This window comes from Aotus nancymaae, unplaced genomic scaffold (assembly GCF_030222135.1).
Source record: "Aotus nancymaae isolate 86718 unplaced genomic scaffold, 86718_ANA_hifiasm-v0.15.2.pri h1tg000036l, whole genome shotgun sequence".
NCBI lineage: Eukaryota > Metazoa > Chordata > Mammalia > Primates > Aotidae > Aotus > Aotus nancymaae.
Window position 1 is genome coordinate 20,057,673 of NW_026988450.1, and position 14,836 is coordinate 20,072,508.

At 40.8% G+C, this 14,836-nt stretch overlaps 1 protein-coding gene across 2 annotated transcripts in view; it reads right to left on the reverse strand.

Annotated features, from left to right (window-relative positions):
• Positions 1-2,090: 2,090 nt before the first annotated feature.
• SLCO5A1 (solute carrier organic anion transporter family member 5A1) overlaps positions 2,091-14,836 on the reverse strand; it is a 144,637-nt gene continuing 131,891 nt past the window's right edge. For both annotated transcript variants that reach the window (XM_064384263.1, XM_021675230.2), the window contains exons 6-9: positions 12,198-12,357; positions 9,301-9,542; positions 6,302-6,366; positions 2,091-3,080 (exon numbers count right to left, since the gene is read on the reverse strand). In XM_064384263.1, the coding sequence (XP_064240333.1) occupies positions 2,623-3,080; positions 6,302-6,366; positions 9,301-9,542; positions 12,198-12,357 (925 nt within the window). In that variant the 3' untranslated portion in view covers positions 2,091-2,622. The remainder of the gene's footprint in view (positions 3,081-6,301; positions 6,367-9,300; positions 9,543-12,197; positions 12,358-14,836) is intronic.

Consider the following 14,836-nt stretch of genomic DNA (forward strand, 5'->3'; position numbering starts at 1 on the left):
TATTCACACTGTGGTGCACATTTCAGACCCATTTCTTTGAGTTCTGGCCTAATCATCCCAAAGGATTTCATGCAGTGGTAGATGGTAATCAAGTAAAATGACACCTGAAGATACCTGGCACCTGGTCAGTGATCACTGAACTGGCTTTAACTCCCACACCAAAGGAAACTTTCTCCTCTAAAGGACCAAGGCTCTCCCATAGAGTGTAAAGGGGAACCCTGAGGCCCCAGAGGAGAAACTAGGTCAATCAGCAAGTTTTTCTGAATCAGCAAGATTTTTTAAATACTTCCAATATATGCCACATTGGCCAGAGTTTGACAGTTACCACTGCAATTACAGTGTTAGTCAAGCAAGACTCTACACCTCCCAGAGAGCCAAGCCCAAGAGCCAGAAGGAAGCCCTTAGCCCCTGAGACCACTAGCTCCACCCCTTGTAGACATTGTTCAGTCTAACAGTATTAACACAAACTGCATGCAAGCAAGAGAAATGTTTGACCAATGTCCTTCCTAGGAAGAGAGGAAAACAGCCTTATATCCAGGAGTATTTGCACAATTCCACCTGTGCATTCAAGCAAGGATGGACAGCAGAAGCCTCAATCATGGAACCGCCTGTCAATCACATCTCTTCTGGGGATAAGGGTAAACCGGAAGAGGAAAACAGGCTAATTCCCTAATTAGCCTTCCATGAGCATAGGCTCCTTGGCGAAAACAATTCACAATTATATCAGGATTTGGCCCTTACACTCCCTTGCAGCCAGGACCCATGAGCTAACTTGCTATCAATCCGTTAGTGGCATCAGGAAGCATCTATCTTAAGAGCCATGTAGAAAGCATTCTGCATAGTGCTTAAGTCAAAGCAATGTGCTGGGAGGTACTGAAAAGAAAGATAGATAATGAACCCAAAGTGCATTTAGGAACAGAAAACTCCTCTCTCGGAATCACTGCCAGAAACTTACAGTAGGAAGGAACCAAAAGGGAGTGTAAAACGATTCTAACTATGATAAAGTAGAGTCCAATAGGATGGACTGGTTTATTGTACATAATTTTCAACAATTACTTAAGATCATATTTTGGTCCAGAGCACAGATCTCTCTCCTCCTATATGGAAATTCATTTTTTTCTTTCTTTCTTTTTTTTTTTTTTGAGACAGAATCTCGCTCTGTCACCAGGCTGGAATGCAGTGGCGCCATCTCAGCTCACAGCAACGTCCACCTTCCGGGTTCAAGCGATTCTCCAGCCTCAGCCTCCCGAATAGCTGGAACTACAGGTGCACACCACCACGCCTGGCTAATTTTTTTATTTTTACTAGAGACGGCGTTTCACCACGTTGGCCAGGCTGGTTCTCAAACTTCTGACCTCAGGTGATTCAACTGCCTTGGCCTCCCAAAAGGCTGGGACTACAGGCGTGCACCACCACACCCTGCTAATTTTTGCATTTTTCAGTAGAGACAGGGTTTCATCATGTTGGCCAGAATAGTCTCGATCTCTTGACCTCATGAATCGCCCGGCCTGGCCTCCCAAAGTGCTGGGATTACAGGCGTGAGCCACCGCGCCCAGCCTCCAAGTGGTTTTCATATCCCAGGCACAGATTTCCTGATACAAATACTCATTTTTAGGAGCAACCACAGCAATTTTCTGTCCAGAAAAAAAGAAAACCATACAGATTTGCCAGAGCTTTCAAGATATAACTAAAATACTCAGGTGTGACTTCTCCCAGTGACTTTGTGGGCCCATAAGAGCTAAAGAAAATTTCTGCAACAATTTCCTTGGATAAGAAAGCCTTCATTTTCTTTCCTTATTATGCATTTCAAATTACAGTTTCTAGCCATATTGTTTAGCACACTAGTTTTAAAGCCCCTTATGAAGGAATACTGGAGTTTATATTCAAGCTATCAGATTTATGATTCAGCGCCTCTTTATCTTATGATGGGGCAGGCAGACTAAAAGAGAATGTGTCCTATGACATGAAATAGCTGTTCCTTCTACCACACTATGCCTATGGTTCCTTTGAAGAATTTGAAAAATTCTACCTGATTTATAACTCCGCTATGGCTTAAAATGCTATTAACAGTACTGGATGGAAAGTTCAGCTTCCTCTTTTCAAAAACAGATCCGCTTTATTCTGTGAAAGTGAACGTAACATGCTGCACATACATTTTTCTAATCAAATTGCATAGTTGAGACAAATTCATTTGTGCTTTGTAGCAGAACTCACAGTAGGTGTTCATCTCTAAAAACTTTGATTTGGAAATGCAAAGTCCTAGGCAAGCTCACCTTTGATTGGAGTGTTAGTTAATGATATGCACCGCCATTCCCCTACCCATGATTTTGCTAACCGTGTACCTCAGCCTATACCGTAGGGGAGCATGAGCTTGAAATTAACACAACGGAAATGGGAACAAATCTAGCTGAACGTCTCCTTGGAGAGAAGCGGGGAAAGGCTCTCAGTCTTGTTGAGGTATCCAGCCCTCAATGAATAGCGGCTGTGTATACTGAGTTCTGTTGGCTTGAGGATTGTGTCTGTAGAGGTTAAAAAAAGAAAGAAAGAAAAGAAGGCACGGTTGTTTCTCAAGTCGCCATTTTCAACTCAACCAACAAAACTAAATACTTCCATTTTCAAGCTTCAGGAGGGCGGCTCCAGGGCAGCGGGGCTCTCTTCCAGCCCCGGGTCTGCGGAGGAACTTATTGCTTCCGGGAAGGGCCCCGGGTAGGTCTGTGCTGCGCACTGGATCCCCTTCTGCAGACCCGTCTCTTCGTGGAATTCTCCCTGGGTGCTGAAAGCCGGGCAAGATCTAGTCCGGGCGTTGTCGGGGTGGCCCACTCTCTCGCTGACAGTGCTCAGGGGGAATTCTCTCCACCTCCGCCTCTGCAGGCCATCCTCCTTGTATTTTATGGAGTACCAGGCCAGAAAAATAAAAATAAAGCCCACGAACTTGAGGCCGGCAGCCAAACCAAAATAGACAAAACGAAACGACGTCACGTTGTACTCCCAGCAAGAACCCTGCACGCCACACTCCTGCTGCCAGAGCATGCAGGTGGTGTCAATGACCGCTCCGAAGTAGATGGGAGTAGGAATGTACGCTAGAGGGTGGAGAAGAAGAAAACACGAGACTCAGCGCCTCTTACAAGGGAGAACAGATTCGTAAACTAGCAAGGTACTTGTGTGCTCTAAAACCAGTTGAGGGGAGGAATTTTCTTGTGTTACCTGATTCTTTTTAAGACACATCACATTTTATCACAATAGATTTATCACAAAAGCATTCACTACATGATAAACGCTCAAACTCTAGTGTGCAACCCAGAATGTGCTCTTGATTTTTAGGATCAAATCGTCATGTTGTATACTTTAAATAGATACAATTTTATTTGTCATTTACACCACAATAAAGCTAAAAAAAGGGGTATTGCTAAAAATACAACTAGTGAATCCTTTTAAACTTAAAAATTGGATCTTGTCATTAAATATCGAAGAGGCTATACTAGCATCCTTTATTACCCACCAAAATTCAATACACTTAGTTCTTGTGGGTTGGGTTCTAGTCCTCAGATGCAGGAAGAGGATGAGAAAAGCAGTATCTCCTGTAAGTCAGACACCACATAAAACGGCAACTTTATAGAAGCACTTATATATCTAAGAAACTATAAAGGAACTTTATTATGGCATAAATTTCATCTTTGACGCTTATAAAGCATCTGAGATGAATAGTAGCTTCATCATTTGGGCTATGATATAGACATTTCCTTACCCGTAAGAAAAAAACTCTACCTAGTACATCAACTCCTTTATCACATGCTATTCCCTTTGCCAAAATGTTCCCAAACTCATTCACCTTCCAAATATCTACACCCCCTTTAAATTCCTGACTCATTCAGGTGCCATCATATGGTCACTACATTTATCTACCTCTGTTTTATTAACTATCACATAGTATCTTAAATGTTTGTAAATCTGTCACTCTGGAAGCTTCTTCAACGAGGGGCCGTGCCTTTTATTCTTTGCATCCCAAGGACCTCAATAAAAATGTACAGAAGATAATGCTAGGAGGGAGGAGGAAGGAAGGAACAAAAAGTGAGAAAAGAGGAAGAGAGAAAGGAAGGCAGAGAGGATAGGTGAGCTGATAACCCAGGAAACTGTGAGTGATACATTTTTAATAAGTTGTTTTTATTTAAAATAAGGTCTATTGGTTTAATTTTAACATTACTAAAGTTTTTTTTTTTTTGACTCTTTTTCAGCTTTGAAATTTGGGGGGAAATGAAAATTGGCTTGTTGGCCCAACTAGACAATCCATAGAAGTTAAAATAAAGTTGAATTAAATAATAAATGCCCTCCCTCCACTTATTCTTGATGCTGTGGCATACGTATATCGACTCACCCTCACCTCCAAATCATATCAAATGACCCCAACTCCATGGCATCAGCGAGGGGCACAGCAAAAAGAAGAAATTATTATTCTGGCCGGGCATGGTGGCTCATGCCTGTAATCTCAGCACTTTGGGAGGCTGAGGCTGGCGCATCATCTGAGGTCAAGAGCTCAAGACCAGCCTGGCCAACATGGTAAAACCCCATCTCTATACTAAAAAAAACTGCAAAAATTTGCTAGGCATGGTGGTGAGCACCTGTAATCCCAGCTACTCAGGAGGCTGAGGCAGGAGAAACCCTTGAACCTTAGAGGCAGAGGTTGCAGTAAGCTGAGATTATGCCTCGGTGACAGAGCAAGACTCCATCTCAAAAAATTTTTTTTTTCTTTTTTTATTGAGTCACCTCTTTGGTTAACAAATCTTCTTCTTTCTAAATAATACTGTTTAACTTTTAACAAGAACTATACGGCAGATTTTTTTTTTTTTTTTTTTTTTTTTTTTTGAGACAGTGTTGCTCTTGTTGCCCAGGCTGGAGTACAGTGGTATGATCTTGGAGTGCAGTGGTATGATCTTGGCTCTCTGCAACCTCCGCCTCTTGGGTTCAAGTGATTCTCCTGCCTCAGTCTCCTGAGTAGCTGGGATTACAGGCATGCACCACCACACCCAGCTAATTTTTTTTATTTTTTTTGTATTTTTAGTGGAGACGAGGTTTCCTCATGTTGGCCAGGCTGGTCTCGAACTCCTGACCTCTGGTGATCCACCCGTCTCAGCCTCCCAAAGTCCAGGGATTATAGGCATGAGCCACCATGCCCAGCCCAAGGCAGATATTTTAACTGTATCTAAGTGTGTCAGGATTTCCTTTAAACAGCATGCTTTTTAAAAAATGGTACCCTTGACGTCTTATTAGTAACGACAAAACAAGCCACTCTTTAAATGGAACTAGAAGCATTTTCCTTCTGGGGCTTGTTGAAAAGTGCTTATTCTTAGACTCAGCTATCAACCAAGACATATGACAAATGCAGAATGCCAGGGAATTCGTGCTTCAAGGGGTCAGACAATGCCCTTTTTAAACATTACCTCTTCAAAACTGAAATAAGAAATTCGAATCAAAAAACAATTTTTTTTGTCTTGTAGACAATGATACTATTTAGTGGGCAGAAAATAACAGCTGAAGAAAATGACAGACTGCCACTTAAAAAATTATAAAAGGAAAAATAAGCTTGATGACAAGGAAGTCAATTAAAAATACATTGAAATTGATCAAAGGAACTTTGTACTTTACATGCCTATTTCCCATTCATTGTCTCAAGAACTCACAGAGTGATGTGGTGTTTGTAAAAATAAGACCTATATTCCTCCTGCACATGTACTCTGTGGTTTAACACATGGACACAGCACAACTGAGTTTCTCTTGTTGATAAGTAAAGACTTATAAGGCAGTCCCTATATGTCACTTAGGGGATCTTTCTTTTCCTTTCTAAAGTTTTTTATTTTTCTCAGAAAACTTGATAGGTATACTCTTTGCTTAGTCCAATAAAATTACTATAAAGAAGGAAGGAATTGAAAACTTCGCAAATAAACACCAATTTCTATTGCTTTCATACTAACCCGTAAAGGGATCAAAATGCCAGAATTAAAAATCCATGACAAATTGCTTGATGTCGTATTTCTTACTGTGTAAAACTCTGGGGAATTTTTTCCAAGTTTATGTTCATAATGAAAAAGAAACTAACTTAACTTTGGTTATGCTTTGTTTCATCAAACGACAGAACCTGTCAGCTTCTAGTTCAAATCAGAAAACAAGGAAGTTGTACCCTCATCACTAACCTGTAAAATCTTACTAATGGTAATAAATGACGTGACTTGCCATCTTTAAAAGACAGTGAAAATTTGCTATCTGCAAAGAGGAACTAAGAGAGACACTTGGAAATTCAGGGACGTACCAAGTGTTCGCAACAAAACAAACTGCATTCCCAGTGCAAAAGGTCTCTCCTCGTCTTCTACGGACCTACAGTGAAGGGAAAGAAAGAAATGTTTTTTAAATAGTAACCCCAAGAAAATGAATGATAAATCAAGTCTGCCTTGTGCAGAGCAGGGACTAAAGAGATGCCATACCAAAATATTTAATTCACTAGAATTTACTAACAGTAGCCACCCAAGATTGCTGATGGCTAAATCACTGAATAAAGGTCTCCCCACTGAAGACACCAAAGAAACTAACTCTAATTGTTTCTGCATAAATACTGGTGGAGGGAGGTCAAAGGCTCTTGGCTGAAGAAGCTGAAATGCCCCTAACTGAGCTTCCAAAATCAGATCTATTTTTTTAATTATAGAATTTCATCCTAAATACGGGGTCTTTTTTTTTTTTAATGTGTACCTGATCTTCCAGAATAGTAGATATGTACAGTGAAAATTACTCCAATAATTCCTCCAGAACAGGAAATAAAAAGAGTAAAGAATAAAAGTATCTTCAAAAGTATGTAGGAAACAAGTCAAACTTCTGAGAAAGCATAAGCCCTCCAACTGCGTCTTTTTTTCCTTTTTTTAAATTTATGCTCCAAGTTATTCCCATGTGACGGGAAGATTGAAGTCTACTGGTTTTGTAATTAGCAAAGATTAAAGGACTCCTTTTCTGAAAGTTTAGGTTAGAAGCCAACTGGTGATTTGCCATGTTTGAAGACTACAAGAAAAAGTAGCCTGTCTGTGAGTTATTTAACATCTCTTGAAGAATTAAAGTGCAAAGAATGAGATTATTTGAGTAAATTTATGAATCATTTGTGTATCTTTTTAAATGCTGCAGTACCTTATCCTCTCCATCGCATACCCATGAGACTATGGTATATAATGGGAACTTTGCCAAGACCAGTGCCCTTGTCACCTTTTCCCCAATTTCCTTATTTCTCATAGCAATTTGCACAGCACTGCACACAGGTTGTTATTCCATAAATATCTGCTGCTGGAAGAACTGAGTAAAAAAACAGTGGGCCTTTCATGCGCTACTATCTGGCTGTCAATGAACAGCTTTGCTGGGAAATGCCTGATTCAGCACCAAGCAGAAAAGAAGCCAGAACATGCCTGCCTCAGCCCACTGCCCTTGCTAAGCAGTGACGTCGCAGCAGGCGCTTCCTGCAAGGTGCTCAACCTTGTGGCATCCGAGGAGCCTGGAGGAAGAGTAAGAACTGACTCCCTCTCCTCACTCCCTTCTTGCACTGCACCCCCTAAATCCCCTGAAGCTGCCCAGACCCATGGGGGTGCTCTTCTGGCTTCACCACGCCGCCCAGTTCCTTCGTTTGTTCACTGCAGTCCTTACTGCAAATATGAACACACTGATGTGAATGTATCAGTGTGACAGGCCTCCATAACAACTGTTTCAGTACTGACTGTTTAAGTTGAATATTAAAAGCCAGTGCCTAGGGCGGGCGCAGTGGCTCCTGCCTGTAATCTCAGCACTTTGGGAGGCTGAGGCAAGTGGATCACGAGGTCAAGAGATCAAGATCATTCTAGCCAACATAGTGAAAATACAAAACAATACAATACTAAAAATACAAAAAATTAGCCAGGCGTGGTGGCGTGTGCCTGTAATCCCAGCTACTTGGGACGCTGAGGCAGGAGAATCGCTTGAACCCGGGAGGTGTTCATTGCACCCCAGCCTGGGCAACAGAGCAAGACTCTGTCAAAAAAAAAAAAAATCCAGTGCCCTTAAACAAAGGCTGGAATGTAACAAAAAGCCCACCAAGAGTTTTTTCTAGGCCTTTCCTGGGCTTTAAAGCGTGACAAAATAATGAAGGAATTCTTAACAGGACCCATTTAGGATTAAACAAGTTTTACTGGGAATCTGAAAAAACTCCCCAGGCCTCCACAGACAAGTTTATTGGGGGTATGAAGGAACTACCCAAACCTCCATGATTTACCAGGAGACAAGATAAGGGTAATCACCCCAGCACCTGGACCCATTTAGATTAAGTAAATTTACTGAGGCTCCAGAAGAAGGTCTTCGGGATTCAGACCTTAGTTACAGATTAAAAGAAGTTCATCACTTATGTCTTAAATGAATGCACACTTACACATAGACATATAGCTTGGAAGGTATATAAGCTCTAAAAACTTTGTAATTTTGAGTTGGTCTGGGGATAATTTCCAGGCCTTCTCCCTGTGACCAGTTACAGAAGTAAAAACTCTCTTCCTCCCCTGTTCATCTGCATCTCATTATTGCAATGCAGAAAATACCAGCCCAACCCTCAGTTTGGTCCAGGAACATCAGTGCCATCATTTTTAATAGGACAAAAGTAGCTTCCATGTCCTCTTATAAACAAAAAATCCAAACAAGATACTGCAAAGAAAGCACAGTCTGAAAAACTAAAAAAAAAAAAAAGAGAGAGAGAGAGAGAAATTACATTCCCCAATATTCCCTTTTCTTAACTCTGAAATTTTATATGATAGTAAAATTAATGAACTCAGCATTTCAAATTGCAGGCCCAGCATAAATCACCACTGATCCCGAAGGTATTAACTATCTACAAGGTTGAAGATAATAGCCTTTGCTATATGCACGATTTAGCAACTTTCCCAAATTACTTCCTGCCCTCCTCTGGGGTCCAGCTTCTCATAGCTAACAGAGTGATGACTTTCAACTCCTGAAGCTGAATCTCATAGTGCAGAGACTTCAGGAATCAAAAACACCCCAAAGAAGTTTCATTACACAGTAAGAATATAACCCAACTGAATAAAGAAAGTTCCAAAGTATGAAGCGCTACAACCTTCCTTTCCCTTCCTGATAGGGAAAAATCCCTCTTAAGTTCACCAGGCAAATATCTGAGTGCCCTCCTGCACGTGCTAATTTTGCTTTGCTCTCTGATTTACCACATCAGCCCCTTGTCCTGGATTACGTGCTCCGGAAATTCTAAGTACAGAGCCCACCCTAGAAGTTGAATGCTGTTCTCACCTGAGTGTTACTATGATGGCTGACGGTTGCGCACATGCTGTGATGAAGGTGACTATGAAAAGAAAAACTAAGAATGGGATAAGGGTATTGCAGGTCCGTTTACACTTCCCAGACACAGCATAACCATTCTCATTGAGATAAGTCTTGACAATAACCACACGGAGCTGACTGCGCTGTCCCACAGTGGGCGGAGTGATCACTTGTCGACTTTGGACGCAGGTGCATTCTGTATAATTCCGTATCTAAGTGAGCAAAATAAAGATCAGTGCTGTGCCCCTCGAAAGCTAACTGTGGCATAGGAATGTAAAGATGAAGTTAAGTAAAAATACTCTAAAATAGCTCGAATATTTTTTAAAACACAAAATATTTCATTGAAAATAGCTTCCTCATTGATAACAGTAAAGATCTCAAGTGTGTGTCTAACAAAACCAAAGTCTGCTGGTCAAAATTGTTTAAACCTAAACTTTTCTGAGACGCTTTCAACATTCAATACCATTCACATTCCGCATGCTCACTTTTGTCATCATTATATTCTCCTCCATTGCTGTTCACTCTTGGGCTCTCCAATTAGAGAAGCCCCTCAAAAAACAGAACCAACTTTATTTTTCTTTGTGTTCACAGAGCACGCACCTAGCACAACTCTGGTCACACAGTGGGCCCTAAAGTAAACATCTAGTGAATGCAGATAGTTCATAATGCAACTGTGATGACTTCAGCACCAATACTAGTGAACATCTCATTGGTGTTCCATTTTCTTTTCTTTTTTAATTTTTATTTTAGATATGGGGGTACATGTGCAGGTTTGGTACATGGGTCTATTGTGTGATGCTGCGGTTTGTTGTACAGATGATCCCATCACCCAAGTAGTGAGCATAGTTCCCAACAGGTAGTGTTTCACACCTCCCTCCCCACCTCCCCACTGTAATAGTCTCCATTGTCTATTGTTTCCATCTTTGTGTCCATGAGTAACCAGTGCTTAGCTCCCACTTATAAGCGAGAACATGTGACATTTGGTTTTCTGTTCCTGCATTAATTTGCTTAGGATAATGACCTCCAGCTGTATCCATGTTGCTGCAAAGGTCATGATTTTATTCCTTTTTATGACTGTGTAGTACTCCATGGTGTATATTATCACATTTTCTTTATCAGATTCACCACTGATGAGCACCTAGCTCAATTCTATGTCTTTACTATTGTGAACAGTGCTGTGATGAACATACAAGTGCATGTGTGTTTTTGGTAGAATGATTTGTTTTCTTTTGGATATATGCCCAGTAATGAGATTGCTGGGTTGAGTAGTGGTTCTGTTTTAAGCTCTTTGAGTAATCTCCAAACTGCTTTCCACAGTGGCTAAGTTAATGTACGTTTGGGTGTATCCATTTTAAACATCTTTTTGGTCCCCTTAGTTAGCTGGTGCCCTACACCCTCTAGAAGAGCAGCCAACTCCATGGATGTAACTTGGGTGTAGCTACTGCAGCCTCCACCCAGTACTGCTCCTGGACTCTGACAGAGTCAGACGACAAGCTCAAATTCACTTGTTTACTTTTTCCAACAAATATTCATGAGCCCCTACACTAACATGCCAGGTGTCATTCTAGGGGACTGAGGATACAGAAGAGCAAGAGTCCAAGTCTTCTGTGTTAACTACCGAAATTTCTACTTAAGGCAAATAAAAAGAGACAAATAAAACACTGAAGGGTGTCACAGGATACCAAATAAATAAACAAACAAAACACTGAAGGGCGTCACAGGATACCAAATAAATAAACAAACAAAACACTGAAGGGTGTCACAGGATACCAAATAAATAAACAAACAAAACCAACAAATGTTAAATCAGCCGATTAACCTTCCTCCTATTATGTTTCTGTTCACTGAATGGACATCAGCTGAACTGGTTCCCATTGCAACCTTTCAACACTTGAAGCAGCCGTAAGAAAAAGTATAAAGATGGGGCACTGTTTGGCTGTCATGCTCAAAAGACCGCTTCACAGTTTTTAAAGGATGAGCGCTCACTCCCAAGGAAGGACTTAGCCACCAAAAGAACAGATCTCACTGTCTCTTTCAACATGGTGACACAGTGGAGCTCATCAACCATATAATGAGGAACAAACAACAGGAATTCTCAATTTATAATTGCAGTTTAAAACTGAGACTCAAAAAAAAAAAAACAATATCCCCAAAACATTCAGTGGATGGGATAGTCCCTTATCGCCTGAACAGAACAAGCACGTGCATTTGAGCCTTTTAATGAAAGCAAATTCCTACAATCTGTTCTTCCACAAAGAATCAAACCAGGCTCAGTAAGAAACTGAGTAGAATATGAAAACCTTCTCCCACAGCATTACAGCCCATTTATAATTTACAGGAAAGGGAATTCTCAAAATAGCCCTTTCTTGAACTGTCAGAAATATCTTTGCTTTCAAAGTTTTTTTTTTTTTAAAAGCCTGAACTGAACTGATAGTCTATGAAAAATGGCCATTGCCCATCTTCACAGACTCCAATCAGGGGAGGTGCTTTCCTATTCTCTTCTATCAGCACCAAATGTGGTCATCTTGACCTTCAAATCCATCACAAGGGCACTGTCAGAGAAACAAATGGGAGTTCTAGGGCTCAACCTTATCAAGTTTCACTGAGTTGGCACAGAATGCAAAGTAGGAGAAGGCTGATATGAAACCAAATCCCTGCATCCAAATGTTCCAGTCATCCCTGGGAAAAAAAAAATAATAGCAATGCATACTTTTCTTTCCTCTAGGTTTGCATCAGAGGCATTTTGTAGGCTACTTGGAAGCTCTTGAAAAGAAAGACTGAAGTCGTTGTGGCTGCATATGAATTTCATCACATCCTTCTCACAGGATGTTGGACTGACAGAAGAGGAACTTGTGAAATATACTCACCCCAGTGCTAAGATTACCACTATTAACACAGCCAGCCAGACACGGGTTAAAGTATGTAATTCCATCTGATCCACAGACTGGCTCATACTCGTGTATTTTACAACCGCAATTAACGTTGCAGCTTCCTGTCAGATTCCTATGGGGCATGGTGAGAGAAGGTCTAAGAGAGAAGAGAAGCAGATCATGAGCAACACTTACCAAAATAAAACTCATAGGAAAGGTCTTGAAATTAATAATCTGTACATTTAGAGAAAATATTCTTCCTATCAAATCAAACCCATGATATCTGAAGCAGCCACCCTCAACAATTATTTTTGTGACTTTAAAACAAAACATAAAGAAAAATGTTTAACTGTCTGGTACTACAGATTGAATGATTTTTATCAAATGACTGCCTCACCTCAATTTTACCCGCCCTCTTGGTGCTATAAACCTGGTCTCAACATGTGGGCTCTGCAATTCTAACCCTAATATAACTAGTCACTTACTGTAGGCACCTGACTCTACATCTTAACAAATCTGTACCTCGATTTCCTTATAAAATGGAGGAAATGCTTTTTAGTATTGAATCAATAACATCATTGTGAACATATGATTACAGTTAAAAGCCATCTAGCACGGTTACTAATACAGGTTCCTTTGACCAAAAACTTTTATTCTAGAATAAATTATCAAAGAAAGACATGGGACATGGGACTCTAGAAAATCAAAAGGAAGTATTTTCAAAGATGATTAGGAATCACATTGCTAGTTTGACTTAACCAGAGAATAACGATTAAGCAGTTCTTCACTTGGGAATGCCCCCGATCCACAATCAAATATGGTGGGTTTCTTCTCTTGAGATCATGGTGTCTGATACAAAGAAATGATACCATATGGAAAGCTCAAAGAAAATAAATTCAGGCAACAAATAAAGAGGGAAGGAAAGGCAGGTAAGGATATAGGGCTGGGGAGAGACGTGGAAACAAAGAGCACTGGAAGAGCAGAGGAGCACCCGGGGGATCCACAGAAGAGGGAGAGGGCTCCGTGCTGCTCATACCCCACGACCTGTTTTGCTTTTGTGACCACCATTTTTGTGTTTCACGGATGAAATGTTGTTCCCAAAACTGTATGAGTTAGCAATAGCAGATCCTTCATCCAACCATCCATTTATCCATTATCCATCCATTCAACAAATATTTTGGAATCTCTGCTATGTACCAGGTCTTATCTTTTTAAAAATAGATTTAGAGGGGGTAACAGTACAGTTTTGTCATGTGGATATCTTGTGTAGTAGTGAAGTCTGGGCTTTTAGTGAACCCATTACCTGACTAATGTACATTGTGCACAACAGGTAATTTCTCATCCCTCAGCTCCCTTCCCCGCCACCAAGATTTATCTTTAATGACTATGCTAGTACCACGTATACGGTAGTATAGCTCATCCCACCCATGCATGTTAATCGGGGAGTGTTGTTTTTTCAAAGTTTTTCTCCTGTGGCCTTTTTCATACTTTGATAATTGAGTCCTTAAATTTTAATGGGGAAAACAAATTCAAAACAATATTATAGTCTTATCAAGAAAGACTTCGAACAAGGCAAAAGGCAAATAAATTCTGTTTTTCATTCAGGTCACTCCACAGAAAAAAAATTATTGCAAGACTCTTATAATCATTACATCCACAAACTCCTAGTGTCATACCATCTTAAAGTTTGTATATGCCTAAAAATATATTATTCTAGACTAGTGAGTCTCCACTGGGTCAATTTTGCCCCCTAGAAGACCTTTAGCAATGTCAGGAGACAATTTTGGTTCTCACAACTGAGGGGGTGCTACTGGCATCTAATGGGCCACTAGTTCCTACTGAGGTAGGAGATCAGCAGCACCTGCTTTCTGAGCCCTGGTCACAACCCTGCTGACCAAAACAGGATGTAGTAAAGAAACTGGCCAAAACCAGGAGGACCAAGATGGCAACCAAAGCGACCTCTAGTTGCCTTCATGGCTCATTATATGCTAATTATGATACATTTACATAAGATACTCCCACCAGCGCCCTGGCAGTTTATACATGATGCCATGACAATGGCCTGAAAGTTACCTTATATGGTTCTGGGAACTCTCTGCTCCTTTTCCAGAAAGTTTGTGAATAACCTGCCCCTTATTTAGTATATAATTAATACTGGATGTAAATATAGCCAGCCAGCAGTCCCTAAGTGCTTCTCTGGGCCACTCCACCTATGCTTTGCCTATGGAGGTGCCATTTAGCTGTACATTGCTGCTCTAATAAACTTGCTTTCTTTCACAGCCAGCTTGCTCTTGAATTCTTTCCTGTGCAAAGACAAGAACCCTCCCAAGCTGAGACCCAATTTTGGGGTTTTGCCTGCATCAGCACAATGCACAGAAAGGCCCCCACCACCTCCTGTAATAAGGAATTATCTGGCCCAAATGTCAATAGTGCTGAGGATGAGATGCCCTGTTCTAGACCAACTTTCGCATTGTTCAGATGATGAAACTGAGGTCTAAGCAAGCGAAGCGATCCGCTATGAAGCTGGTTAGTAAGATGTTAGCTGCTGTCATATGAAAAGTACTCAGGGTGCATTAGTATTCTCTTCACCAGCACTTGAAGAACTAAACTGCAAGTCATAGCCAAATAAAAGGACT